We start from the raw sequence: 27549 nt of genomic DNA, 5'->3' as shown, positions 1-27549 counted from the left end.
AAGACACCACAGAGATTTCAATTTTGTTGTCTTATTTTCTCAATAAATTTCTTACAAGTGCATGGTCTATTAAATCATAGATGCAACCACTGCAAGAATCCTGATCAGATTGTTATACAACTTATGCTCAAGGCTCCAATGTATTTCGAGGCAAGTAGCATTAACTTAAACAATGAAGAGTTTCATAGCTTATGTTACTGAGCAAAGTAAATAAAAGATTTACACAATATATTTACATCTTAGGGGAAGTGCCATGGTCCGGACCAATGTCACGTGAACCAGTATTTACGTAGGGCCCTCGAAAGGTTGCTTGAGGTGGAAGAGGCTTCGATGAATCGATCACAGGCTGTGCCTTTGACGTCCTGCATTAACCAAACCATGATATCCGAGACTAGGGGAAACTACAACTACAACTACACCAAAACTGATAAGTGGCTTTTTTCAACTTACACAAAGTAGAAGGGAAATGCCAAGCCTGCAGCTGCAAAAGCTACTAGGCCTGTAGCAACAATGACATTGCGCGACAGGGGCATGGAGAATGTAAAATCTGGCAATGAACACAGAAGGAAAATCATTAATTCTGTTTCAAAATGGTGAATCTTGGAATAAGATGAAAGAGTAATCCAATAAATGGGTATCACATTTCTTCAGTCAACCATAGTATCGCTTCTTGAACTTGGCAATTTCTCATCGGGCTAAATATGGCAAAAATGTAGTACAATGAAATTGGAAAGGAATTTGTTTTAGATAAAATGTATAAATCTAATTAAGTGTAATTTGCATCTTATTGAAATGGGAGAATGTATTTAGATTGGTTCAAGGCCCCATCAAAACATGCTGATCAAACACCATTAATTCTTAATATTATGGCAAAAATGTTGTACAATGAAACTGGAAAGGAATTTGTTTTAATTAAAATGTGTAAATCTAATCAAGTGTAATTTGCATCTTATTGAAAAGGGAGAATGTATTTAGATTGGTTCAAGGCCCCACCAAAACATGCTGATCAAACACCATTAATTCTTAATAAATTTTGATAAGCAAGACTTTATCCATATGAATTATATTTCTGAAAAATTGTATAAATAAAGATTAATACACAAGTTGTGATTGTAAACCACCCCCCCCCCCTCCCCCCAAACACCCAAAACAAAGGTGGGTATGCAAGCAATAAGCTGCTGGCGAATTAATCATGAATTTTTCCCTTCTTTACCTTTTGAACGCTAGCAAGGATGTGACCTAAAACACTACATTCTATTGAACGGCCAAAACAGTAGGATTTGGAAGGGGGAGGTGATTAAAACAAGTCCAGAAAGATTAAAAAGAGCAACCCAGTGCACGAGACTTCCGCTACTGCAGGGTTTGGGAGGGGCAAATGCAACCTTACCCCTTGCCTTGCAGGAGAGGCTGTTTCTAAGTTTCAAACCTGTGACCAACATGTTGCAATAGTACAACTTAACCGTTGAACCTAGAGGGTTCTAATCATATAGTTTGATTTGGATATGGAAACCTTATGTGATGTGTGTTTGGGTGATCTAACATGTTTGTTCATATTCTAAGAAAATGATGAAACCCAAATCTTTCAGGAGGAAATATTGATGGAATAAATGATATGCTGATTGAAGAAAAGATTGCTGTCAACAGACGACCATGATTAGAAAGGTTGAAGAATTGAAAGTTACATCAAGTAGAAAAATCTTTCAAGACAATGGATTTGGTTTATATTTTCATATTCATGTAATCCCGATGTTGATGTCCACAAGATGCAAAAGCCCAAGTAAAATTCATATAAAGACCTAAATGAACATTCCCAAGAAACAAGGAGGTTTGACTTTACTGTTCACAGAGTTTTGTCAGTCAGCGATGGACATTCGAGCTTAAAGAGAATCAAGTCAGACTTAGTTATCTCAGATAGACAACCGTGCTTAACGTTTTGAATCCGCGGATGTCTAAACAGACTTCCATGACCTGTGTCCATGAACCCCAAGAGCAAGGTTTTTGAGTCCCTGTTCTATGAGCTTCCGTAGAGGTCGCAGGGACTTCCGTGCGAGGAACATTTAATGCATCGCAGTCCCCCCAATGCATTCACCTTTCCATTGCTTGAAACAAGCAACTCCCTCAACTTAGCCTTCACTATTGTCTACGGCCCCAACCACACCTCCGATAGAATCCTTCTCTGGGAAGACCTCACCCCCCAAGTCAGCCCTCTCACATGGGGCTTGGGTGGTGACTTCAATGTGGTTAGACTTGCTCATGAGAAGTAGGGTGGTTCTCCCATTGATACCTCCTCTGTTGAAGTCAATGAATGTCTAGACGATATCAGTATGAATGATCTAAGATGGTCCAGTACCAAGCTCTCCTAGCACAATAAAAGAAGTGGGGTAAAGAGAATTTCTTGCAAGCTCGATAGAAATTTAGTCAATGAAGTCTGGCTAGCAGCTTTCTCCTCCTCCCATGCCACTTTGGCCTCCTTGGCATCTCCAACCATAATCCCATCTCCCTGCTTGTTCAGCCCTACATTTCTTTTGGCCCAAAACCCTTCCAAGTTTTTTGATATGTCATCCTTCCACGATGACTTCCTCCCCATTGTCAAAGCGGCAGGGGAAAAGCCTATCCAATGCTTCTCCCCTTTATTGTCTTCGCCAAAAGGCTCAAAAAGGCCAAATGTTCCCTCAAGATCTAGAACTCCTCTTTTGGAAACATCTCCTTTAGAGTCTCTAATTGTAGGGACAAGTTGGCCTCCATCCAATCTATGTTATAATTTAACATCCACAATCATATCAATGTTTTTGAAGAAAAAGCAACCTCCAAGGAGCTCTCCTCTGATTGCTTAAGAAGAAAGTTTCCCAAGCAGAAATCCCAGATCAAATGGTTAGAGCTTAGGGGCTCTAACACTGCTTATTTTCACATACCCTTGAAAGCCAAAACCAATATCAACTCCGTCCCCATGCTCATAGCTAGAGATAACTATTCACAATCTGGATGACATCTAAGCTCTTTCAACCCCTCCTCTAATCTCCCCATCCCCCTGGCTTACTCAATAAATTCATCCCTAGTCATCTTCCAGCCACTCTCCAAGTCATCCTCTCTAATGATGAAAATACTGCTAATGTCCTCGTCCACAACGTCAATAAAGCCCCTGAACACAATGGCTTCAGTATGAACTTCTTCTCCTTGGGACATTATCAAAGGTGACCTCATCAAAGCAATCATAAGCTTTTTTTTTTTCAATCCCTCCCAAATCCAAGGGGTAAAACCAAACTTTTATGTGCCTTATCCTAAGAAAGAAGGGGCAACCTCCATGACTGACTTCAGATCTATCTCACCAACATGAGGCAGTAAGGAGAAGAGCCTTGGCATGGGAACTATTTCCCTTTTTGTTGCATATTCGTAATATGTTTGAATGCTTTAAAGTTTCTAAACAGCCTAGACATATGGTGCAAGTAGCACATTGGCTAGCCAACAAAACTAGAGAAGACAATCTCTTATGTTCTGTACTAGACGATATTCCTTTTGATTTTATTCAATGCAGTATTTACTTTTCTCTATAGAAAAAAATGACAATTAACAAGGCTGACAATAACTTCAGTTGATACAGTGCAATGAGATGAGTGCTTATGTTTAAACAAGAATTGACCTAGATAAGTAGAAACATGGTGAGATTGTAGAACTGGATTCATGTAGCCGACCTAAGCAGAACTCTGGTTGGTTGAGTATTAAAAACTCAAAATGGTGCAGGCCAGAGCATACACCTAACTGCACTCATGTGTTAGGCCTAGGCATGGGACTTGAGGCCAACTTTCAAACTCTTCCTGTAGACTGGCGGAGAGGATCAGCCTCGGTGTGAAATTTGATGCCCCTCCAGTCCTCAACCAAACATAAAACATTGAAAAAGCAACCACACCACCCAATCTTCCAAAACCAACACAAATACTTGGTCATGTATGGAGAAGGTAAAATGCACGTAGTAGAACAAAGAAATGAATACTCGATTCAATTTGCAACCAGAAAGATTCAGAAACATATTAGATTGTGGGAGAACAAGTAGGAGGAAAAGGAATAATCATTGTAAAAGGCATGCCCTGTTTCACTTTTCAGGCCATATAGACATAGTTGGGCATGGTTTGTGAAATTTCTGTGTGTATGCTAGTTTGAAGAGAAAACGAGAGAGAAGGAGAAAGAGAGTCCACATTCTCTCTGTTATCATAGAAGAGGGACCAAATTGGGTTTTACAAGGTAGTTGTGCAAGACATCTTTTATTCATGATGTTGAGAGGAATAATAATAGACTTAGTTTCCTACAAAAGTATTTGATAATGATAGAACAACATGGACAGAATAAAGAAACTTGTCAGAAACTATTGCATTAAACAGTAAAAGATCAAATGTTTGTATAAATGTATAAACACCGGAGGCTATACCATCTAATTCTCATGAGATTGATTACACAATGATTTCCTGTGATCAGCCATCTACATCCAATATTACAATTTCCCAAAACCAATGCAACCAATCTAAAGAATCTAAATAATAAACATCCCTATAGACAAGAATAAAATATCAAAAAGATCATTCCATTACACTCAGTCAAATAGAAATGAGACTACATAATGTTACGTGCACACAGGGGGAGATGATATAAAATAGGGAGAAAAAGGAAAGTAAAGTATAAAAGAGAAAATAAAGAGGGATGTAGAAGAAATAGGAGAGGAAATAAGTGATTTGGCCTTACAGACGAAGCCAATGGCGTCCGGCTTGGGGTGAGGAAGCCTACCTCATCTCATTTGAGATAATTTTGGGATTTCAACTTCTATTTTCATTCCTAATAAATAGGGCTAGAAAGTAGCCGTTACATCACATTCCACCATACTCTCACTCTTTCTACGCCTTTACACATAATAGATAACTACCACCCACTAATCCATTACACAATGCCTTATAAATAACTAAATAACTAAACATTCCTAAATATCATACTAATCTACCCCTACAAATCTTAGTTGTTCATGGCTTGAATGTAAATATGATTGTATCAATCCATCCTTCTAAAATTGGTAGCCGTCAAGACCATTCTTTTGGGAATTAAAATGCAATGTTGCTTCCGCTGGTGATCTTCGCTTAGCTTAATCAAAGAAGTCATGACCTCGTTTCTCAAGGGGAGAAAATGTATGAATTCGCCAGTGGGCACCATGCCTGAGCTCTAATACCATTTGTTACGTGTACACCAGAGGAGATGAGATAAAATAGGGAGAAAAAGGAAAATAAACATAAAAGAGAAAATAAAGAAGGAAGTAGAAGAAATAGGAGAATAAATAGGTGATTTGGCCTTCCAGACAAAGCCAATGGCATCCGGCTTGGCGTGAGGAAGCATACCTCATCTCATTTGAGATAATTTTGAGATTTCAACTTCTATTTTCATTTTTTTCCTATTACTAATAAATAGGGCTAGAAAGTAGCCATTTCTCCACACTCCACCATACTCCACTCCTCCCATGCCTTTACACATCATAGACAACTATCACCCACTAATCCATTACAGAATAACTTATCATAACTAAATAACTACACATTCCTAAATATCATACTAATATACCTCTACAAATCATACTAATATACCTCTACAAATCTTAGTCGTTCATGGCTTGAATGTAATAATATGATTGTATCACATCACTTTACAAAACACATAAAAAACAGTAGGTACAAGGATCAATATGGATAGAACAATCAAAACCACCCAAGTTTGGAATTGAAATTGAAATTGGAAAAACCCTCCAATCATATAGATCGATTGTAAAGAAGCGCAGAGAGAGAGAGAGAGAGAGAGAGAGAGAGACCTGTGCTTACTCATATTTATTTTTAAATATTTTGCAGGCAAAGGTCGACCAAGGTCTGTCATTGCTTTACAGGTCATCCCTCAGAGCTGCTGATCCCTACTTCCAGAAAACGAAGATCCCTTTACAGGATCATTACTGGAGTAGGTAAATAAGGATAGAACAATCAAAACCACCCAAGTTTGGAATTGAAATTGAAATTGGAGAAAACCCTCCAATCATGGATTGATTTTGCAGAAGTAGAGAGAGACAACAAGAGGGGGAAAACTACAAACACTCATAATTCCAGAAAACCAATAATACTCAATGTGCATTCAGTTAATCAGTTAGAAGTCTCTGTGACGTTATGGCATGAAATTGGGAATTGGTTAGGGAGAATGAAGAAGAAGAAGTGAGAGAACACCTGGAAGAGAGTAGTGCTGATTCCGTTTGCAAGGAGGAGAGTGGTTGTGTGAGAGGAGGTTGCAGGTTGTTTTCCTTCCATTGAGGTTCAGCGATGGAGGAGGAGAGGCACTTGGCACACTTCAGTAGAGCTTCAGCAAGGGATGAGAATGCTGTGTTTGGTAACGTTCTTGTTCTGAGAACTTTGTTCTTTGGCATAAACATTATTTTTTTCGTTTCTGTTCTTCAAGGCTGTTCTTTGCCTGTAGTTGAGCGTTTGGTAAACCTGTTCCAGAACTGGTTTTGCAACCAGTTCTGGAACAGCAATGGTGTTTGGTAAAATTGTTCCGAAACAATTTCTTAATATTGTTGCCAATATTTACAAAAATACCATTAACCCCATTAATAACCCAAATAAGAACCTGATCACATTTTGATGGGGTAGCCTTAGGGAAGAGAGGGAAAATCGCACAAATAGGGGGAAGTGAATCACACAACGCACCAATTCAACTAATTCTAAATAAAATTCACTCTAATCTCAAACATTGAGTTTATGCAAGTATATAAAGGGAAAATAATAAGACTACTCCTACTTAGACTCTAACACTGAAACAGAATCCTATTTCTCCATTTCCTACGTATCATACTCAAAGACAAACATAAGAAATAAGACATAGTATTTAACTAAACTACTTCCAACCCTTGTTGGACCAAAAACCTGGGTTAGACCGGTTCATCTTGGCCCTTGGTTTCCACAGCCGGTCATGCTGGTCCAATCAGGTAAGTGCAGTTGTATCTGCATCACATTTCAGATCAGTACAAAAAAACATTGTTGAGATTTCTGTTCATCAAATCAGGGGGAGGTGCAGTATGCCTTTACATCTATTTATGGATTGGGAATGGACCAACTCATGGGCTGATTTGGACTTAGCCTAGACCAAATCCTAAACTAAAACTAAAAATGCAACCTGATGTATAGAAAGGTTTGTTGGTGTACGATATCTTGTATTCCGTCATAGTTTAATCCAAGGAGTACTGATGCAGCGCCTCGACCGGCAGGACGGTGGTCCCGCTAGCCGGTTGGCGGGCAGTGGGAGTTGCAAGGGGGGTACGAGGCCCCCTTGCATAGCGGGGGTGTAGGGGGCGCAACCCCCCAGCTTGAATTTTTTTATTTGAGGGCAGTTGTGCACTTTCCGAATTAGGGTTTTTCGCTATATATTTATAGCGAGGGTTTTGTTCTCTGTAATGCAAGCAACACTGAGAGGTGTGAGGGATGAGCATTGTAACCCTATTCTCCATTGATGGATCTAATCTCACCGGGGATGTAGGCAATCTTGCCGAACCTCGTAAATCTCTGTGCATTGCTTGTTGTTTTTCCATTATTTTCAGCATCGTTTTAGGGTTGCGTTTTTACAAGATTATACCTCTTTTGATCAATGCATGTACAGGATAGATGTTGCTTCACAGCAGAACTATAAAGATTAAGGTTTTTCTCATCAAATAGAGAGGCAATATGCTTAAACAGGTCAGTCCTAGTACTTAACAACCCCAGACAAAATTTAGCCAATGAGACTCCTTCATTCAGAGTTCTTTGTAGTCATGCAAGGGTAAATGTATTTGAAATATGAAATAAATTTTTTGTTGTCTCAACTTATTTAAAGCAAGAAACACTCAAGGGCAAACCCCCCTCCCCCCCTCTTGATGATCACATACCAAACCAGTCATCATTCATCCAACTAATGCTTTCCACCCTCTCAACTAATTAGTTGAGGCCACTGATATCAAAGAGGACTTGCGAAGGCTCCTCGTCGCTTTAATCAGAGGTAATGTCAGAGACAGAGAAAAGGAATGAAGTAAACTCAATCCCCTCATATGAGACTCACCGTTGCAATCACAGGGAATTTGGGTTCGAAAACTAACTCTTGAGAAGAAGAGATGACGATGCGTGAAGAAGGGAAAAGTGTTTGGCCAAAGAGCTTAGGTCACAGAGAGTCAGAGATGTTCTGATCCGCCTCTAGCTCCTCCCACTATTCATTTTCATCATTATAGGTACAAAAGGTGGATCAGAACATCTTTGTAACCTAAGCTCTTTAGCCGCCATAGAGTAGTAGGAGAAGCAGGGGTTGGGGGGTGGTGGGTGCACGTAGAAAGCGAGGTGGAGGAGGTTGCGAAGGGGTGAGATAGGGGCAGGGGAGGGTGATGACAATGTTGGGGTGGTGGCGATGGGTTTGCAGGTGAATCCTGAATTTGAGGGGTGGGGTTGCATAGGAGGGAAAAAGGGAGTGGTAAGTGAAGGGTAAAATTGAAAATTTCAAAGATAGTATCTTTTCTTTTTATTTTAGAATTCAAAAATGGTAACTTAAATGTTATTTTGTCAAACTTTGGTACCCAACATACATTTTGGGTACCCTCTAAGTGTCATTTATCCTTTTATTTTAGTAAGTGTTCATCTCGAAACAAAGCGATTTGAATTTTTGGCCAAAATATATGAGACTTGATAAGTAGGCAAAGAGAAGTGGTGAAGGACAAGATCATGATGTTGGAGTAGGTCCTTGGTCTGTGGTTTGTGGTCATCGCTAAAATCGCGGGGGCAAGGGAGTCAATATTAGGATTGGAAGAGTGGCTATTTCAACTTCATCTCAAACCAAAAGGAAGTCTGAGATGGTGGTGGTTTTCGCTTTTGCTCGGATTCTCCAAGAGGTCGTAATGATAGATGCTTTGGCGATTACTATAGAAAATAAAGAGGGAGATGCACAGAATCACTCTAAGAGTGCCCAAGCTTATGGCCAGACTCAAAACTTTGGTACGAAGGCCTAGATTTTTTTTTCTAGGTGTTGTGTGTGTTTTTTCTTGGTAGTGAGATTTCTTTACTAATTGTAATACTGTAGGTGGAGGTTCTCTAGTTTTGTCAATATATTTTGTAGGCAAAAGTTTTTCTGGTCGGCACCTCAGCTAACCGTATTGATGGTCGGAAGTAATCTTATCCGTGGGATTGGCATCAATAAATCTCATTCATTCATTCATTGATTTTATACACCGTCCATATAGAGAAAAATATGATCCTTTAAAAGAAAAGAAAAAAAAAATAAAAAATATGATCCCAACCTAGACTTATGATGCTCCCCGGCCTTTCTAGTCGTTTCTGCTACTAGCTCTTTGGTTTGTCGTCTCCCTGCAAGGCAAGGCTTCGTTTTCCTCCTCGATTTCTCGCGAGGCTTTCCCTAGCGTGGGGGTTTCTTCCGATCCTTGTTCAATCTTCAAGTTCATTTGTCTCTTAAGCGTGATTGCAGCGGCAGGAAGCAATTTTGTTTGCTTCTCAAACACCAAACTAGTGCTCTACCCTCGCTTAGGCGACACCTCTTTTTCTCTCTTTATTTTCTTTGTTTTCTCCTTTTAGCGGTAGATGTAGTTGTTCCAGTTTTGAAAATTCTCTAATTCTTGGTTCCACAATGACGATCGATCTTTTAATCTTGAGTTTGGAGGCTTTATAATTTTGGCATGCGTGTGTTTTAGTTTCATCTTCTTTGTGTTTGATTTATCTTGCAACTTGTTGATAAATCAAAGAAGTGATGAACACCTTCTCAATTAGGGTCATTTTTTGTTGTGGGTGGGAGACGAAAATGAGGGTTTTGATTATACCATAAGTATCAAGTATATAATCCGTATATCACATACCCCAAAAACACTCAGCCCCAAACCCTTTTCCCTTCTTCACGCATCGCCATCTCTTAGTTTTCGAACCCAAAATCCATGTGATTGCAACGGTGAGTCTCATCTGATGGGATTGAGTTTACTTCATTCCTTTTCTCTGTCTCTGACATTACCTCTGATTAAAGCGGCGAGGAGCCTTCGCAAGTCCTCTTTGATATCAGTGGCCTCAAAATCTCCAGTGGATTGTTCGGCTCCCTCGTCTTCTCCGTCTCCACCTTCTGCAACCTTTGAAGTTTGAACAGGTTCATTAAATTCTTTTGGGTAACGGACCAGATTCACCCTTGAAGTTTGAACAAGTTCATTTTGATGAGTGAATTCTGGGGGTCTACATACGTATATAAAACAGTATTTCAAATATAATAGAATATTCCACATTAACTCAATAAAATTTTGTACTTTTAATCGAACGACTTAAAAGGTATCCCTCAAAAGATTCCTAAACAGGGTGACCGACCAAAAAACCTCAACCCTTGTAAGAATTTTCATTTTTTTTTTAATAAAGAAAAGAAGGGTGCTCCATGATAGTGATCATAGCCCAGGCCAAAGCTCCCATACTAACAACGCTTCTGCAAAACCAACGAGCAATAGTGGGGCATGCCAACTCAAACCACAATCAGTCAACTCAAGAAATGATGAGGCAATGACTTCTTTCCACTCTACCAACCCAATTGGCAAAGAAAGAAAAAAAGGGTCGATATCAATCTTAAATCCATCCGTTTAATAGGTGGGCTCCGCAGTAGTCTATAATGCACAACGTAATATGGTAGCTCATGATTATGTGTACTTGACAAATTGAAGATTAAGGGTAATCCAACTATACATCTCATAAAAGATAATCCAACTACTATTGAAATAAAGACGTTCACTTTGCCCTCGTTGAGGACAAATCAGAGAGCTTTTTTGAATTTCAATTCTTCTACTTTCTTTTGACATTTCTTCCATTCAATTGCTCAACATCGAGTATTCAATTGCAGCACATTCAATCTTTTAGGGTTTCACCTGCGACGAGGTATCCTTCGAATCAAAGTTAATTTCAGCATTAAGTTTTCAATTTGAACCTGATTTGACTTTACCTGATTTTGTGAGGAAAGATTTCATTTTTTTATTTTTAATTAAATGTCGTTGCTGTAATTTTGACTCTGTTTTATCACGTGGAAGTTTGGATGGTAGAACATGAAAATCATATTTTCTGAAATAAGATTCTCCAGACCTGCATGTGGTTTTGTGATTATGTTAAATTCACTTGGTTGGGTTTTTGATTCCCTTGATTTTGTGAGATATTTAGATTAGAGCAGTCTATAGTTGAACACTTCACCAATGAAGATTACAATCACTCTGTTTGGTAACTCTCTTCTGGAACGTTTATGACGTTCTTCTATTCTCCGTGAACAGAAAAAAGGAATCTTGCGTTTGGCAATGCCGGTCCATTCTTCTATTCTTTAGGAACGAACTGGGTAGAAAGAATAACTCAGAATAGAATTTACAGAACATAGTAGCACTTTGAAAGACATTATTGGGAGAACAAATTTAAAAGGCGTTCCTGTTAAAGTTTGTATTCGACCCAATAGCCTCTTTAGCTGCATTTGGTAACTCTCTCAGAGAACTATTCTTCTGTTCTTCTGTTCCTGGAAATAAAATAACAGGTGCAAAGTGTTTGGTACTTTGGTTATGCCGGTTTGTTTCTCTGTTCTCGAAGAACGAACCGGATAAAAAATGGTATTGAGTTGTCCCGATAAGCCCCTTGACTCGATTCAGGTCTCTTCTCCCTTGTGAAACATCAGCGCCTTCTCTCTTGTCCCTCTCGAAAATTTGTGATCTTTTGTGAGACTCATCAACTTTGCGAAATCAAGAGTATACTGAATAAGATCGATTCTGGTAATTGGCTGCAAAAAACCGCCCAAGCCCCTTCATCACATTTGGCAGGTAAACCGTATTTGATAGAAATTGTTTGGCATTTTCTAGATCTCACCAACAAACCTAGAACACAGTTGAGTAAAAATCAATATTCAACCACTTGTAGATCAAAAAGGGTTCCTCTGCTCCATTGTCTTCTCTCTGATTTGAAGAAATTGAAGAATCGAGTGAAGAGGAAACTAGGGTCTCCAGTAATTTTCCTGCAACTCTCCCTCATTGTGTTCCTTCTCCTTGTTCTCCTCTTCTCCCTCAGGTAACTAAACAGGAAAAACACCTAATTATTCTAATTCTAATACACTGCTTTGGAGTTGATTTGAACCCAAGTTCTATGCTGAGTATTTGATTGTATGGTTTGATTCTCTTTATTGTATACCAAAATTTTACTCAATTCTAATGTTATTCTAGAACAAATGATAGTTGATTCACCAAGTTCTACGCTGGCATGATCCAAACTCAGATAACCCCCTTCCAGAACATTTGAAGAATTGTTGATGGGTTGATTCACCTGTGTTTTTGAATTTTGACATAGTTTTAAATTTGACCGAAGCCCTCTGGTTCTGTTGCATCCCAAACATGGTATGTAGGGGTTACTTTCTGCAGTCCGTGCCAGAAATTACTACACTGGATATGTTGGATGTATTCTTGTATAATTGAACCTGATAACGCTAGATAAACCTATCCCTAAATGAGTTGTAGAGCATAGTTCGTGACATGGTAGTTGGAATGATGTTTCCAATTCTAAATCTGTTGATGGATTAGGATTATATCTGGTTCTTCCTCTCAATAAAGTCCTTGACAAGGTAGTTGGATGTTTTTAGTTGGGAGACTCATGGAGGAGAATTATTTTGGCCTTGCTTTAACATATTAGCTACTTGCCCAAGTAGGCTTTCTGTAACGTCTTCTTGATGGAAAGTCTGATAATCTATTGACTTTATGGCAAGTCTGTAGTGATGCGGAACCGAATTCCAATGATCGAAATCGGATCACTTAGGGCCCACAAGAATGACTAAGAAGCTCAATGTAATGGTTGAGGGGTATTCTTGTAATTTCAGAAACAATTTAAGAACTTAAAAGAGAGGAAAATAAATAATGGGGACAAACTGAAATAGAAAAGTAGAAGAGGAGGAGTAATGTGCAATTGTTAAAGTGAGGGGGAGGAATAATAGAACACAATTTCAGGACAGGGGCTTTCACGTAATAAAAGGGAATAAACTCTTTTAAAACAAAAGAAAAAAAAAAAAAAAAAAAAAACCTGTTTCTTCTTCTTCTTATCGTGAGAACCAGAAACCAGCGGAACAGAAAAAAAAAACTCCGATCGATCGGACTCCTTCGATAGAGCTTGGTTTGACCTGAACTTCGAAACGAAGGCTGCCAGCCTTAAGGTCTCTTGACTCCGACAAATAAACACTTCAAACAAGAAGTAAGAGGAGATGTATTGTCCCTGCAACTCATATCTGGCGGTAATAGGGAACCAGATCTGAACTTGGTCTTGAAGCTCACAACAGAGGCTGATTGGAGGGAAGGAATACTAGGGTTTCCAATCGCCTTTGAGAATGCTACTCCCGACCCAAACCTCAGGGTCAGTTGATGGAAAACCAAGCTTCAGTAACGAGTTCTTCGGTTCTGGAAGGTATCGCCCAGAACAGAGTATTGACAAAAAAAATCAGCAATAATAATGGAAAGGAAGAAATAGGGGAAGAAATTGAAGAGGAAGAAGGAGAATGAAAGAGGAGATTAGAAAATTCAGAAAGGGAAGAAGAGGGAATCACCCACGGGCAGCCATGGTTCACAACCCGAACAAAAAACCTTAATTAAGTTCATTCCATCTAAAAACTGAGTTCTTCTCCATTACAGGGCTATTTAAAGAAAAAATAATGACATAATTTTGGAAGTTAATTAAAAATGGAAACTAAACCTAGATAGCAACTAAAATAAAAATCAAATCTAAATAAAATACTGTTAGTCTAATCTCTAACCAATAAAGGAAGTAAATAAAAATCAAGTCAAAAGATAACAACTAATTCCATCACCGAGCTGCGTCAACTCTCCTGGTCTTAAAAGAACTTGACTCCGTCGAGTTAGGTCGTGCTCCCAAGATACCCTTGTAAGTTGCTCGCTGATGAGGTGGCACGTATCTCGAAACAAAAAATAAGAATATAACACCAAGAGGAGGGGGGGTAGGCTGACGTGTCACTAAAGCAGGAGTCAGTCGACGACGTGGCATGTCTGATAATGCGTGTAGCCTCATTAAGTACATACGACCTCCTTCCTTCACCTTGATGGTGTTCAGTGCGCCATCGTAGAGAATGCCTGCATGTCGCTGCCAAGGTCGCCCCAGAAGAATGTCGCAGTGTGCCAATGGGGTGACCAAGCAGGTGACATGGTACTGTAGTGGCCCAAACTGTAGGTGTACTCGAACAACTACAGTGGCCTCTTCTCGAGCTGTGGGTCCAAAACCTCGCACGTGAATCTTCTTGAAAAACTGCTTCTGTGGAAGGTTGTGTGCTCGAACAAATTCAGCAAATATAAAATTTGCCTCTCCCCCAATATCAACAACTGCATGAACATCAGTATGGTTGGAGCCGTGCAGGAAAGTACCCTTCTGTCTGAAGAGAGGAGCCTTATCAACTAGTCTATTCAAAAAGGATGAAAGGCTAGCTGAATGAGCTTCTACATCCTCATCTTCATCATCGATAATATCATCGTCCTCGAGGGGATAAGGATATAAATGAGATTCATCTTCACTCTTCTTTGTCGACTGCTTCTCTACTACGTTCACAGAACGAGTCCTGTTGGGACACTTGTTGGAATAGTGACCCTTCTTGCCACAACTATGGCATATGATATTCTTCACCCCAACACTATCCTTGTTGAACTCTAGCCTTTTCTCTTCAACTCTGCGAGCTTCAGGCTTCTTTTCCTCCATACGTGGTGGAGGTCTATAAACTGAAGAAGTCTTGAGCATACCCTTCCAATAAATGGACTTCTCTTCAGCTGTATTGGCATGAGCTGCTGCCACATCAACAGACCTGAAATCAGTGTTAGCCAACTCAAGTTGAATCTCATTACTTAACCCACTGATATATCGCATCACCCGTTGCTGGTCTGTCTCCTGAAGCCGACACCTTGATGACAGTTTTTGGAATTTGAGGGTGTAGGAATCCACATCTTTGTTCCCTTGTTGCAAGTTAAGTAATTTATGGAACATTACCTTTTCATAATTAAGAGGAACAAATTTTTCAGTCAGGATCTACTTCATGACCTCCCAATTGGTAACGGGTTAAAGTCTTCTGACAAACCTTGCATGTAGTACATCATCCCACCACGAACATGCATACCCAATAAACTTGGTGATAATGATTTCACACTTCTTCACGTCTGGAAGAGACTTATACGCAAAAATTCTCTCCACTTTTGTAAGCCAGTCAATAAATTCCTCAGGTCCCTTTTCACCACTGAACTCGGGAACCTCAACTTTGATGCCATAATCTCTGTCAGAAAATTGCCGGGTAACATCCCGGGGAACAACTAGATCAAGTTGCTGCCTCTGAGGTGTATCTTCGATCCGTAAAGTGTTGAGTTGAGGAGGTAATGTAGAGGATCCTTCTTCAGCTCATTTGTCGGACCTCTTCATAAAGGCAATCATCTCTTCCATAAATTTGTCAAACTTGGCTTCAGTCCTCTCAAGCCTAGCATCAGTATCCTGTTGGTTCTCGGCTAACTCACGATACAATTTGTGCAACTCAGCATTGGTGATGTGATTTGACATGGTTAGAAAATTGTAAGAAAATTTGCTCTGATACCACTTGATGCGGAACTGAATTCCAATGATCGAAATTGGATCACTTTTTCAGAAACAATTTTAAGAGCTTAAAAGAGAGGAAAATAAATAATGGGGGCAAACTGAAATAGAAAAGTAGAAGAGGAGGGGTAATGTGTAATTGTTAAAGTGAGGGGGAGGAACAATAGAACACAATTTCAGGACAGGGGCTTTCATGTAATAACAGGGAATAAACTATTTAAAAACAAAAGAGAAAGAAAAAAAAAAAAAAACTGTTTCTTCTTCTTCTTATCGTGAGAACCAGAAACCAGCGGAACAGAAAAAAAAAACGACTCCTTCGATAGAGCTTTGTTTGACCTGAACTTCGAAACGAAGGCTGCCAGCCTTAAGGTCTCTTGACTCCGACAAATAAACACTTCAAACAAGAAGTAAGAGGAGATGTATTGTCCCTGCAACTCATATCTGGCGGTAATAGGGAACCAGATCTGAACTTGGTCTTGAAGCTCACAACAGAGGCTGGCTGGAGGGAAGGAATACTAGGGTTTCTGATCGCCTCTGAGAATGCTACTCCCGACCCAAACCTCAGGGTCAGTTGATGGAAAACCAAGCTTCAGTAACGAATTCTTCGGTTTTGGAAGGTATCGCCCAGAACAGAGTATTGACAAAAAAAATCAGCAATAATAATGGAAAGGAAGAAATAGGGGAAGAAATTGAAGAGGAAGAAGGAGAATGAAAGAGGAGATTAGAAAATTCAGAAAGGGAAGAAGAGGGAATCACCCACGGGCAGCCATGGTTCACAACCCGAACAAAAAACCTTAATTAAGTTCATTCCATCTAAAAACTGAGTTTTTCTCCATTACAGGGCTATTTAAAGAAAAAATAATGACATAATTTCGGAAGCTAATTAAAAATGGAAACTAAGCCTAGATAGCAACTACAATAAAAATCAAATCTAAATAAAATACTGTTAATCTAATCTCTAACCAATAAAGGAAGTAAATAAAAATCAAGTCAAAAGATGGCAACTAATTCCATCGCCGAGCTGCATCATGTAGTCTTATTAAGGACAAAAAAAACAGAGTATTGACTATATAATCTAACATTCTTGTGCTGCTACCAATGGCACTCCTTCACCCAATGACCCAATTGAGTTCTTTACTCTACCCAGCGATTTCATGAATTGTTGTCCAGTTAATTTCTATCCTATATGATTGAATAGAAATAGATATGTACGGTACGGGTTTTAAACAGATAAAAACGATGAACGGTATGTGTATTAAACGTGTAGTTTTCAAAAAACCAAAACCCAAAAAAAGGGCAGTATAATGATGTAATTTGAGAGATTATTACCTGTATATCTGCATCTAATGTTCTAAACTACAACATCATCAAACATTCATGCATATATCATCCAAAATATAGCATCCAATGTAAAATCCAAATTAAAATTTAATACACCATAATAAAAAAATCATGTCCAAAATATATATATATATATATATATATATAAATAAAAAAAAACATACATATCATCCAAGATGTTTAAAGAACTCAGTATCATGGAAGAATTTAGAAGTGAATGGCATGCTGCAATGAAGGGTAGAGTTTGGTAACAAAAGAGGCAGAATTGAAAAAGTAATGAAAATTTGAAGGTGGCTGGGAAAGGGCATAGAAACAGGATATTGCAGAAATCAAGCAAAGGTGACAAACTGAATTTAAGATTGAAAAACAGAATTTGAACAAAGAATAATTAATGGAAATGCTGAGTGCTATCAAGGAATTAATGGTATATGTTTAATAAATCCACTGTATATTATTCATAGTAGCAAAAATAATAAACTAAGGAGGACTATACTTAGTTTAATTGCCACTCCAAAACATGGATACACCTCAGCACAAAATATAATGTCAAACCATTGGAATCAGCCAATATAATTTCTCAGTTTACAGAACAACTTGCAGAAAAAAAAAAAAAAGAATAAGGAATGAATGGATCATCATGTATCACAATGGAAAAAAAATGAATGAATGGGTCAATCGTCCTGTTCTCAAAGACTCAAACCAGAAAAAGCCATTCCAGAATCCAGCCCACTGTTAGCCAAAGTGCCAAACCAGAAAAAAATAAAGGATTTTAAGATGAAGAGAGAAAACCAAGAAGAAGAAGAATAAAAAAAGAAAAAAAAAATCAGATGGACAGAGCTTTTCTGATTTCTAACCTCTTTCCCGCTGCGCCGCTGTCGAACTCGAAATATAGCAGGTCTAAAATCTAAATTGCAGAGTCGGTAATCGGTATCGCTAGCTAATACCGATTTCCAGTGATTAGCTAGGGTCTCGAAGTAGCAGGTCGAAAATCTAAATTGCAGAATCCACCGTCGGTAATCGGTATCGCTAATCGCTCAGGAATCACGATTCACTGTGCTGCGCGGCTGCGTCGCTTCTTTTCACGGATGTAAGAGGAAGGAAGAGTGGAGGACCAGAGGAGTGGGTATGGGGTATTGGGGAAAAAATGATTCACTTTCTACTTCTGAGTTCTGGTTTTGAAATGGTTGTACTAGACTGACGGAGATTGTTCTGATCTTCTGTTGTTCCATGTTTTGCTAGGTGCAGCGAGCGACACGTGGATGGTGCATCATCAACGGTCAAGATTAAGAGGGTTGGTTGAGGTTGCCAAAACCGGTTTACAACTGTGGATGACTCGAACCGGTTCACCCAAAGGTTTAGAATAAGTTTTGAAATTTGAATTTCAAAACATGTAAAAGTTGGAACTCCCTCGTTGATGTGCATCTCTGTCTCTCAACCGCATCTCTCTCTCTCAACCCTCTCGCTGCATCTCTCTTGCTCACAAGTGAAAACTACCATTGGTTGAAGCTCACGAATGAATCTCCCCCTTAGTCTCTCTGTCCGACGCTCTCATTGGGTTTGAACCAGTGTGCAGCTCTGGGAGGAGAAAACCCTAGGTAGCAAGGTTCCTCTTCACGAAGCTCGCGTGTTTGCTCTGCGAAGGTTTCGTACTACTCACGAAGCTCGCTCATTGCAAGCTTGAAAGATTCTCTCCCTTCTCACAAAGTAGGAGTGGGTTTCTCTGCGAACGAAGGTCGCGGTCTGCTCAGGTATGTTGAAGAATCGTTGTTGTTTCCTAACTTTATAGATAACATGTACCTATTCCGTTGTTCTTTCTATTAGATTTATGGTTGATGTTAGTTTTTATTTGATCATGGATTTCTATCCTTGAGTTTTACATTTTCAACTTTTTTTTTGTGGCAGAAATTTCATTCGCAGAGTTTTCAACCCTGTAAAGTGTGATGCTCCCTTAGTTTTTATTTGATCATGGATTTCTATCCTTGAGTTTTACATTTTCAACTTTTTTTTTTTTGGCAGAAATTTATTCGCAGAGTTTTCAAGAGGTAAAATGTGATGCTCCCTTAGTTTTGGTGGAATAAGTGGTTGATTTGTGCTGTTCTCGCATCACCATTTAGTATTTCCTATTTTGTTTTTAAATGACAAACATTTGTCTTCAAGGATCATCCTTAGATTGAGCTACTGGTGCTAATTTAGATGATGTATATGTTCTTAAATCTCATTTTTTACTTCTGTTATTTTCTTGTTTGTTTTGCGTTCTCGTCGAAGTAAGCTCATTTTCTTGCTTAGGGTGTATAATCCAAATTTTAAACCATCCCACTAGATCATTAACCTCTTTGAAACAAAAAATTACCTCCGTTATCATAGAGTGAAGCTCCAAAAATAAGGGGACAGAGCTTTGTATATCATCTTATGTTTACAAACAGTAAAATATACATATATCATCTTATAAAACATTTTCATTATGTATTGGTCAAACTCAGATAAACAAACTATATCTCTAAAAATATGTTTGGGTGAACCATTACAAGTTAAGTTTTTCAGTTACTTTCTTTTCTAACTAATGTAACCTTCATTCTTCTTCTTTGACTGGCTATAAGATCCATATTCTAAGAACTATGGTCTATTACATCCAATAATGTAGTAGTATCTAAGGTATCATTGTTTTTATTTGTTTTGTCTAGTATGGAGAATGCTTGTTTGAATGATGCGAGGGAACCTCAGGTTGGTATGTTATTCAATTCAGAACAGGAAGCATATGATTTTTACAACAGTTACGGACGGGCAATGGGGTTTAGTATTAGGAGACACACTGTGAATAAAAGCAAGAAAGACAGAGAGACTATTACGTCAAGGCGGTTTGTTTGTTCAAAAGCTGGGTCTCGGCAACCAGACAAGCGAGACAAGAATGTTACTAACCCCCGAGCTGAGACAAGAACAAATTGCAAAGCAGAGATGGCCATATGTTTGGGTGGGGATGGAAAATATATGTGTCGTGAATTTGTGGAGGAACATAATCATGATCTCCATACTGATTCAACAGTTCATATGATGCGTTCACAGAGGCATATGTCAGACATACATATGTATGAAATTGATTTGGCTGATGACTCGGGCATTAGACCTAGATTCACAATTGAGTTGATGGGTAGGCATGCTGGTGGGATCGAGAACTTGAGTTGTACGACCCAAGATGTTAGGAACTACCTCCGTACTAAAAGAATGAGTTCCTTATCATATGGTGAAGCAGGTAGTTTGTTGGATTACTTTGTTACTCAAACTAGGAACAATCCATCTTTCACATACTCAGTTCAGCTGGATAGTGAAGAACAAATAACTAATATATTTTGGGCTGATCCAAAGATGATCATTGATTATGCACAATTTGGAGATGTAGTCAGCTTCGACACTACATTTCGCACCAACAGACAGTGTAGGCCGCTTGGGGTGTTTGCTGGATTTAATCACCATAGAGGATGCACTGTATTCGGGGCCACACTTTTATATGATGAGACAGTAGAATCTTTCAAGTGGTTGTTTGAGGTATTTGCTGAGGCACATGGTGGAAAGAAGCCTATAACTATCTTCACGGACCAAGATGCTGCTATGACTATAGCATTAACAGACATGTGGCCTCAGACGTGGCCTGGGTTGTGTACATGGCACTTAATGCAGAATGGCATTAAGCATTTGGGTAATATGATGAAAGATGGCTCCGGGTTTCTTAAAGATATAAAGAAATGCATATACCAATATGATGAGGAAGAACAATTCGAGAGAGCATGGTCTAGATTGCTTAGTGAAAATGGTGTTATGGATAATGCATGGTTGACACGCATGTATACACTTAGAAATAAATGGGCGAAGTGCTACATGAAAAACACATTCACATTAGGTATTCGAAGTACACAACTCAGTGAGAGTTTAAATAGTGATTTGAAGGATTATTTGAAGTCAACTTTGGATGTTGTGCAATTTTTTAAGCACTTTGAGAGAGTTCTTAATCAGAAGCGTGGCAATGAATTAAAAGCTGAATTTGAATCAACAAACAAGTTGCCACGACTTGCAAATTCAATGTCAATTGTCCAGAAACAAGCTGGATCAGTTTACACTCCTACCATTTATGCGTTATTTCAAGAGGAATATAATTGGATGACTGTTTGTTGCATCAGAGACCGAACTGATAGATTTCCCTTCATTGATTTTTGAGTTGGGATTGTTGATGTAGAAGGCGAATATCAAGTATGTTGTAACCCGCTTGCTGGAATTATAGTTTGCGCGTGCAGGAAATTCGAAACAGATGGTATTCTTTGTTGCCATTGTTTGAAAGTTTTAGATATGCTCGACATAAAGCGTATTCCTGATTCCTACATTTTGAAGAGATGGACATGGGGAGCAAGAACTATGGTAGTTAATGACAATAGGGGGAAGGAAATTGAAGAGGATGTCAACCTAGACCGTACACAGCGGTATAGGCGTATTTGTCATGAATTTGTTGAAATAGCGTCAGAAGCTGCTAACACATTTGAGGGTTACGAATTGATGAAAGATGCTGCTAATGAATTAAGATTGAAGGTTGGTAATATTAGAATCAACCCAGCCGATTGCCCTGATATGCCAATATTGTCTGATTTCTCAACTGACGTGTATGATGGGATACGTTTCAAACATAAAGAGAAAAGTAAAGGTGGAAGAAGGCTAAAGAGTTGGGTCGAAAAGCAAGGCAAAAAAAAAAAGAGTGGAGGGCCAAGTAATAATCAACAACTACAAGAACATCAACCAACTCCTGCCTCATACAATATGCAACTGTTTGATAACATTTATCCCGGTTACATGTCACTTAGGGTAAATACTTTTAGTTAGTTATGTTGTTTGCTACATTTTTCATTTTCTTATATGAGTTTGGATTGCCCTAATTTCCAATGTTCCCTGCAGGAGTCTATTTCCCATATGTCATCTCAAGCATCTGCAGTTCATCAATCACAAGCATCTGCAGTTCATCAATCACTAGATGAAGATTGTATTTAGATTCATTTAATGAGGAACATTATTTATTTGCTATTAAATACATTCAGTTGATGAGGAACATTATTTATTTGCTATTAGATACATTCAGTCAATGAGGAACCAACACTTTTTTTTTTCTTTTTTATGATTGCCAATACATCGAGGATATTAAGCATATTTTTATTGATGGATTAGTCTATAATGTACTAACCATTTTTTTTTGTAGGTAAGGAGTCTTTAGCTCAAAATGGTAGAGCATCTGGGCTAATGCCCAGGTTATGGTGGTTCGAATCCACCAAGACTTTGGACAATCTAGGTTTTCTGTTATTTTTTTGGGTTGTGAATGAGTTCAGATTTGATGGAGTCTGTGCATGGTGAGAAGAGGTATTGATATGAATAATGTTTTACTGCTCAATATGTCTATATCTTTCATAGAAGATTGAAACTATCGTCAGAAAAGAAATAGAATAATAGAAGTAGCACAGCATATTGATGATTAACTAAAGAGTCTATTCTACTGAAATGTTCTGAAATCTAGTTAAACTGCTAAAACAAAGATCTAACAACCATCAAATGATTGTCAATGGTTTGTTTTATTTCTAAACATCTAAATAGAAAATTTGTAGAAGGTTGTAGCTTTAAAGCAAGGGGACTTGCTGGGTTCCCCACATGATTTGAGTGAATGAAAATTGAATGTTTGCTTTGTGCAATGTTGAGATGTGAAGGGCAGTGAGGTGAGATAGCCATCTATCCCCTATCTTCTCTCTCTTCTCTGCTCAATACCCAATTTGTCCCTGTTTGAGCCTCGTTTCTGATCATTGAGACTGATTGAGAGCTATTTTTGATCTGCTGTTCATTAACTATATCTTCTACAAGTGATCTCAAGCTGCTACTGCCAACATAGATCATTGAAAGGAGGTTTTTCCACACCTGCAGCATCCAATTTTGGGGGTTTTCTCCAAAACCCTACTGCAGGTCGATCAACCCATCTAGTGGACCATTAAGGTTGATGTTTGGAGGATCAGATCAGCATGCCAAGACCCCCCATTCGGCAGGGAATTGGCCTAATTTGAGGTCTGGTTTATGAGATCCTGAAAATCTCCCATTCTTTGACCTAATTCAAGAATTGTCACAACTTCAGATTCAGCCGTCACTGTAGGAAAATATTTTGAGGTCTGATTCCCATCATTGATCCCTCCACTCAATGGTAATACCTCCCCATTCCCTTGAGTGTTGGTGTGCTTATTGATATCAGTTTATTTTTCTGAAATTTAAGCCCTATTCTTGGCTTGCAATAGGAGTTATTCGTTGCTTCCTAATGTAGTATTTTTCTGGGCCTTGGGGTTATTTCCTAGATGTGTAGGGTACTGTTGAGGTTCAAGGGACTGTTATACTTACTGTTTTCTTGCTTCTGAGTTATATACATATACTGTTACAAGTCTGAAGTCAGTAGTTATTGTGGTGTTATCTGTGAGCCTATCCAGGTTTTGGGTAGCTTTTACCTAGCCTTACATTAAACTGTTATGAAACATGAAATTCATGGTGGGCAAGTGCCCTTCTACTGCAAGCTCATGAGAACTGTTCCACAACATGCCTGCATGCAAGTGCAAAGTGGTGCAGATAAATCATGTGTTGAAAATTTGTAAGATGAGTGGTCCTTTTCCCTTCTATGGAGAAAACAAGCCTTATGGCTCCTAGTTTAAACCATGGAGATGTATTTCTTGGTTTAGGAGTCTCTATTTTAGATACATGTGCTAGGTCTGTTGCATGTGTAATTGTCATAGTAAACAGAGACTCTGCGGTTGGGATTGTAAGCCTTTAAAACAAAGTAGAATGAAGCATTGATGTGGTTATATTTCATGTCATAACCATGAACTGAACATCAGCCTGTGAAGACCATGGTCTGTGTTTCTTGTTAATGAACAGAGTAATTACATTGACTATAGAGAATTGGATATTGGTGTTCTGTTTTAATGGAGGGCAATGGAATTATCAGTGGCAGCAGTCGCAGAACCATTTGTGTTGGTAATGTGGCCGATCAGCTAATATCCAATTTGGCAATCCTGGAGGGAGATTTCATAGAGTTGAACGACCTGATCTCTCCTCTTCCAGACATTGATTACTAGGATAAAAATAAAAGCAACCACTTTTTAAGAGATTCATGCCCTTCTACTTTTCAACATGGACCAAGTTACCACTCAGAATCCCTTCCTAAAGTGTGGTTTCAGGAAGGGAATATCATTTACAAGAAAAAAGGAAGATTACAAAGAGCCAAACAACAAGTTCATGTGGGCTTTGCAGTTCTACTTTTCTATTTGGAACAAGTTACTTTCAGAAACTCTATTCTTGAAGTGGTTTCAGGAAGGGAATATCATTTAATGAAGCAAGAAAAAATGAAGATTAGAAGAGCCCAACTGCAATTTATTGTGGGCTTTGCAGTTCTACTTTTCTACTCATACCAAGTTACTGTCAAAAACACTATTCTTGAAGTGGTTTCAGGAAGGGAATTTCATTTAATGAAGCAAGAAAAAATGAAGATTAGAAGAGCCCAACTGCAATTTATTGTGGGCTTTGCAGTTCTACTTTTCTACTCAGACCAAGTTACTGTCAAAAACACTATTCTTGAAGTGGTTTCAGGAAGGAATTTCATTTAATGAAGCAAGAGAAAATGAAGATAAGAAGAAACATGCTGCAAGTTATTGTGGGCTTTGCAATTCCACTTTTGTTTTTGGATCAAGTTACCCTGCAGAGTCTCTAATATTAAAGGGTTATAACAAGGGATTATTTGTTAATGATGCAAGAGAATTGAATTGAAACTGCAAGTTATTTTGAGCTCCGGTGTTTGGGCTGGTGAACTCCACTTTTCTAAGGTAAAGTCTTTGTACTTTTCTGCAGTATGTTGGAGAAAACTTTGAAGTTAGTATCTTCCTCCTCATCCATTAAACTTCCTCTTCTTCCCCTTCCCCAATTCTCTATAGTCTGCCCTGTGTTTGTTGGGTCTAGTTTTTGAGGTAAACTGGGATTGGAAGGACAACAATCAAAAAATTAATTTTTCTATTTAATATATTAAAAAATGAACCAAGTTGCTCTGTCTCTGAGCTGATTTTTATTTTCTTTCTTCTCCTTTTGGCATAAAAGGGGTTACTGTTACTTCCAAAAGCATTTCTGTTACATGCTGCAATCATCCATGTAACTTGTCATTATCTTCTTTAGTCAGAACTGGTCTGGCCTGGGGATTTACCTTATTTTGAATGAGCTGTTACATGTCAATGTGTCATCTTCAGAAAAGGTTTGAGTGGAGGAATTCTACTCATCCTTCTCCTTGAAGGAAGCACCATTTTTTTTTTCTATTAATACTGCACTCTTTCTATATTTTCTGTGTTTTGACCTTGAAAATTACATGGGCTCAAGTAAAGAACACTAGAACCAAAAATGAATCTCTCTCTCTACCTAATCTATTAACTGCATAAATATTATGGTTGCAATCCTTAGATTGGCTTTCTTACTGTGTTCATGTTGCAGACTGATGAAAAATCAGAAAACCCAGCTTGGGATGCAATGGGATACCATTTAGAGACTGATGAGAATTCACACACAATCCATAGGGAAAGACCTATTGAGAAAGGAATAGTAGAAACTATGTATGAAACTGATTCAACCCTTATTACATCTCTCAAAAAAAAGGGCTTCAAAGTCACAGAAGATCCTCAACAGAACCTCTACAATGTTGAATGTGATGTTGTCATTGTTGGTTCTGGTTGTGGTGGTGGAGTTGCAGCTGGAGTTGCAGCTGGAGTTCTTGCAAGTGCAGGCCAAAAGGTAATGGTCCTTGAGAAAGGCAACTAATTTGTACCTGAAGACTATTCCTCTCTGTCTGCCTCAATCAAAACTCCCAGTTCTGTGCATAAGGAATGGGCTGTGGATCACAAGCTTCCTCTATATGGGAGTTCAGACTGTCTCTCTGCCATGGATACTGTATTTAGCAGGCTTGGTGTCACAGAGAATTGTACAAAGGAAGGACTCCAGAATCAAATTCTCCGTAGGGGGTGCAAGAATCTTGGTCTGAAAGTTGAATCAGTTGCTCGGAATTCCTCGGATGAACATTACTGTGGGTCTTGCAATTACGGATGTAAAACAGGAGACAAAAAAGGGGCTCAAGCCTTCAGAAGGCAGTTGGTCTTTAATAACATTGCCAGAATACAATACTACTAATGATGTGGTAATGAACTTAGTACCATTCTTTTATAATGAGACAGATTGAGAAAATTTGTTTCCATGTCTGAAGGGTTGTTCCATTCAATGAACCTCAGATCGTTGTTTGCGCTAGTGTTCTGAAATTCATTGGAGTTGCATAGGACTGTATGAAAGTAGGATTCAAGTGGGTAGGCCACATTGGTGAAGTACATGAGTAGTTTCATTGGGAGGTTGTCCCACCCATGTACACAGTAATCCATGAAGGCTATGCATATTGAGGGAGAATTTGAAATGAAAAAAGGCTAATGCATAACAAGACTACCTGGTCCAGAAAAACATTCAGATACAATTAATTGTGAATGAGTTATCATCTTTAGAGACAATCAACAAATTCAAGGTGCTTATGGGAAGGCTTTTCATTAACGAACAAAAGTTAATAATCATCCGAAAAGGAAAAAAAAATTATGAAATCTTACATAAAGTCTTGATCTTGTATTTACTCCATACATAATAGGAAACACCACTTTAGTACTATTTACAAAGCCGTTACATAAAAGACATAGCACGAGAGAATTAACACCCAAATACATAGGAAGATGGTTAAACCATAATAATGGTTGAGCAACGACTGGTCCACTAGTACTTGTTTCCGCACTTGTGGACTATAGGAGGGTTGACGAATAGCTGAGATGGCCTGTGTGTTCCTATTAACACTTTCTGTTGAATGACATGTTCCTGTGTCTCCAGTCTCAGTATAATTCCTCGATACTGGGTCCAACCATATAAAACATCCCGGATGTTTTCCGCCTACCGGACATCTGTAAAATCTTCGTCCAGGATTCCGCGCCGTTTGAGAAGTTCGGATGACCATCACCTCTCCACAGCTACACATCCATTGTTGTGCATCCATTTCTCTGTAAAATGCAATATCCATAAGAAAATAATCGAAATGAATAGATTTCAAAGTTTCCATCATTTAATTTCATCCTCTAGCTTGATATTGCTATGATAAAAATAAGAAAGGTTCCATCCCGAGTTTGTATATTTGTACTATATTTGTCTGGGCAAATGATAAGCAGTGTATGGCTTCATTCTTTTAGATATTTTGTTTTTTTTTGTCCCTTCCTGTTTTTAGACAATACAATACAGACCTAACAGATGGTCTATCAAATAAGTTCAAACCTATTCAAGATCCCAAAACATAACACAACATTGTTGTCTGGTGCTGTACTTTGATTCTTGCTTTCAGGGGGAAAAAACAAAACTTTGGAAATTTGGTTTGTCATCAAATTTTCCATTCAATCAGACAAACTTGGGTGTATTTTATGGGGCTTACATTCAGAGTCAAATTTCTGTTCCTGAAATTCAA

At 38.6% G+C, this 27549-nt stretch overlaps 2 protein-coding genes across 2 annotated transcripts; one reads left to right on the top strand and one right to left on the bottom strand.

The window, feature by feature from the left end:
* Positions 1–13: 13 nt before the first annotated feature.
* Positions 14–18200, bottom strand: LOC122081038. Its single transcript, XM_042647980.1, has 3 exons — positions 17837–18200; positions 451–547; positions 14–362 (listed from the first exon to the last, which is right to left on the bottom strand). The coding sequence occupies exons 2-3, from the start codon at positions 531–533 to the stop codon at positions 233–235; spliced, it is 213 nt and encodes a 70-aa protein (XP_042503914.1). The 5' UTR covers positions 534–547; positions 17837–18200; the 3' UTR covers positions 14–232.
* Positions 18201–18692: 492 nt separating this feature from the next.
* LOC122082070 (protein FAR1-RELATED SEQUENCE 5-like) lies at positions 18693–21188 on the top strand. Its single transcript, XM_042649564.1, has 2 exons — positions 18693–18730; positions 19664–21188. The coding sequence occupies exon 2, from the start codon at positions 19665–19667 to the stop codon at positions 21186–21188; it is 1524 nt and encodes a 507-aa protein (XP_042505498.1). The 5' UTR covers positions 18693–18730; position 19664.
* The last annotated feature ends 6361 nt before the right edge of the window (positions 21189–27549 follow it).

The sequence above is a fragment of the Macadamia integrifolia genome, chromosome 6 (assembly GCF_013358625.1).
Source record: "Macadamia integrifolia cultivar HAES 741 chromosome 6, SCU_Mint_v3, whole genome shotgun sequence".
In the NCBI taxonomy this organism is placed as follows: domain Eukaryota; kingdom Viridiplantae; phylum Streptophyta; class Magnoliopsida; order Proteales; family Proteaceae; genus Macadamia; species Macadamia integrifolia.
Note: the sequence above shows the minus strand (reverse complement) of the source record. Positions and strands in the feature narration are given on the sequence as shown.

Excerpts from the sequence above, each read along its gene's own strand:
- LOC122081038 (XM_042647980.1), bottom strand. The coding sequence starts at position 533 with ATGCCCCTGTCGCGCAATGTCATTGTTGCTACAGGCCTAGTAGCTTTT. Across the intron at positions 363-450 it reads GCATTTCCCTTCTACTTTGT|GACGTCAAAGGCACAGCCTG; the intron begins GTAAGTTGAAAA and ends TGGTTAATGCAG.
- LOC122082070 (XM_042649564.1), top strand. The coding sequence starts at position 19,665 with ATGGAGAATGCTTGTTTGAATGATGCGAGGGAACCTCAGGTTGGTATG.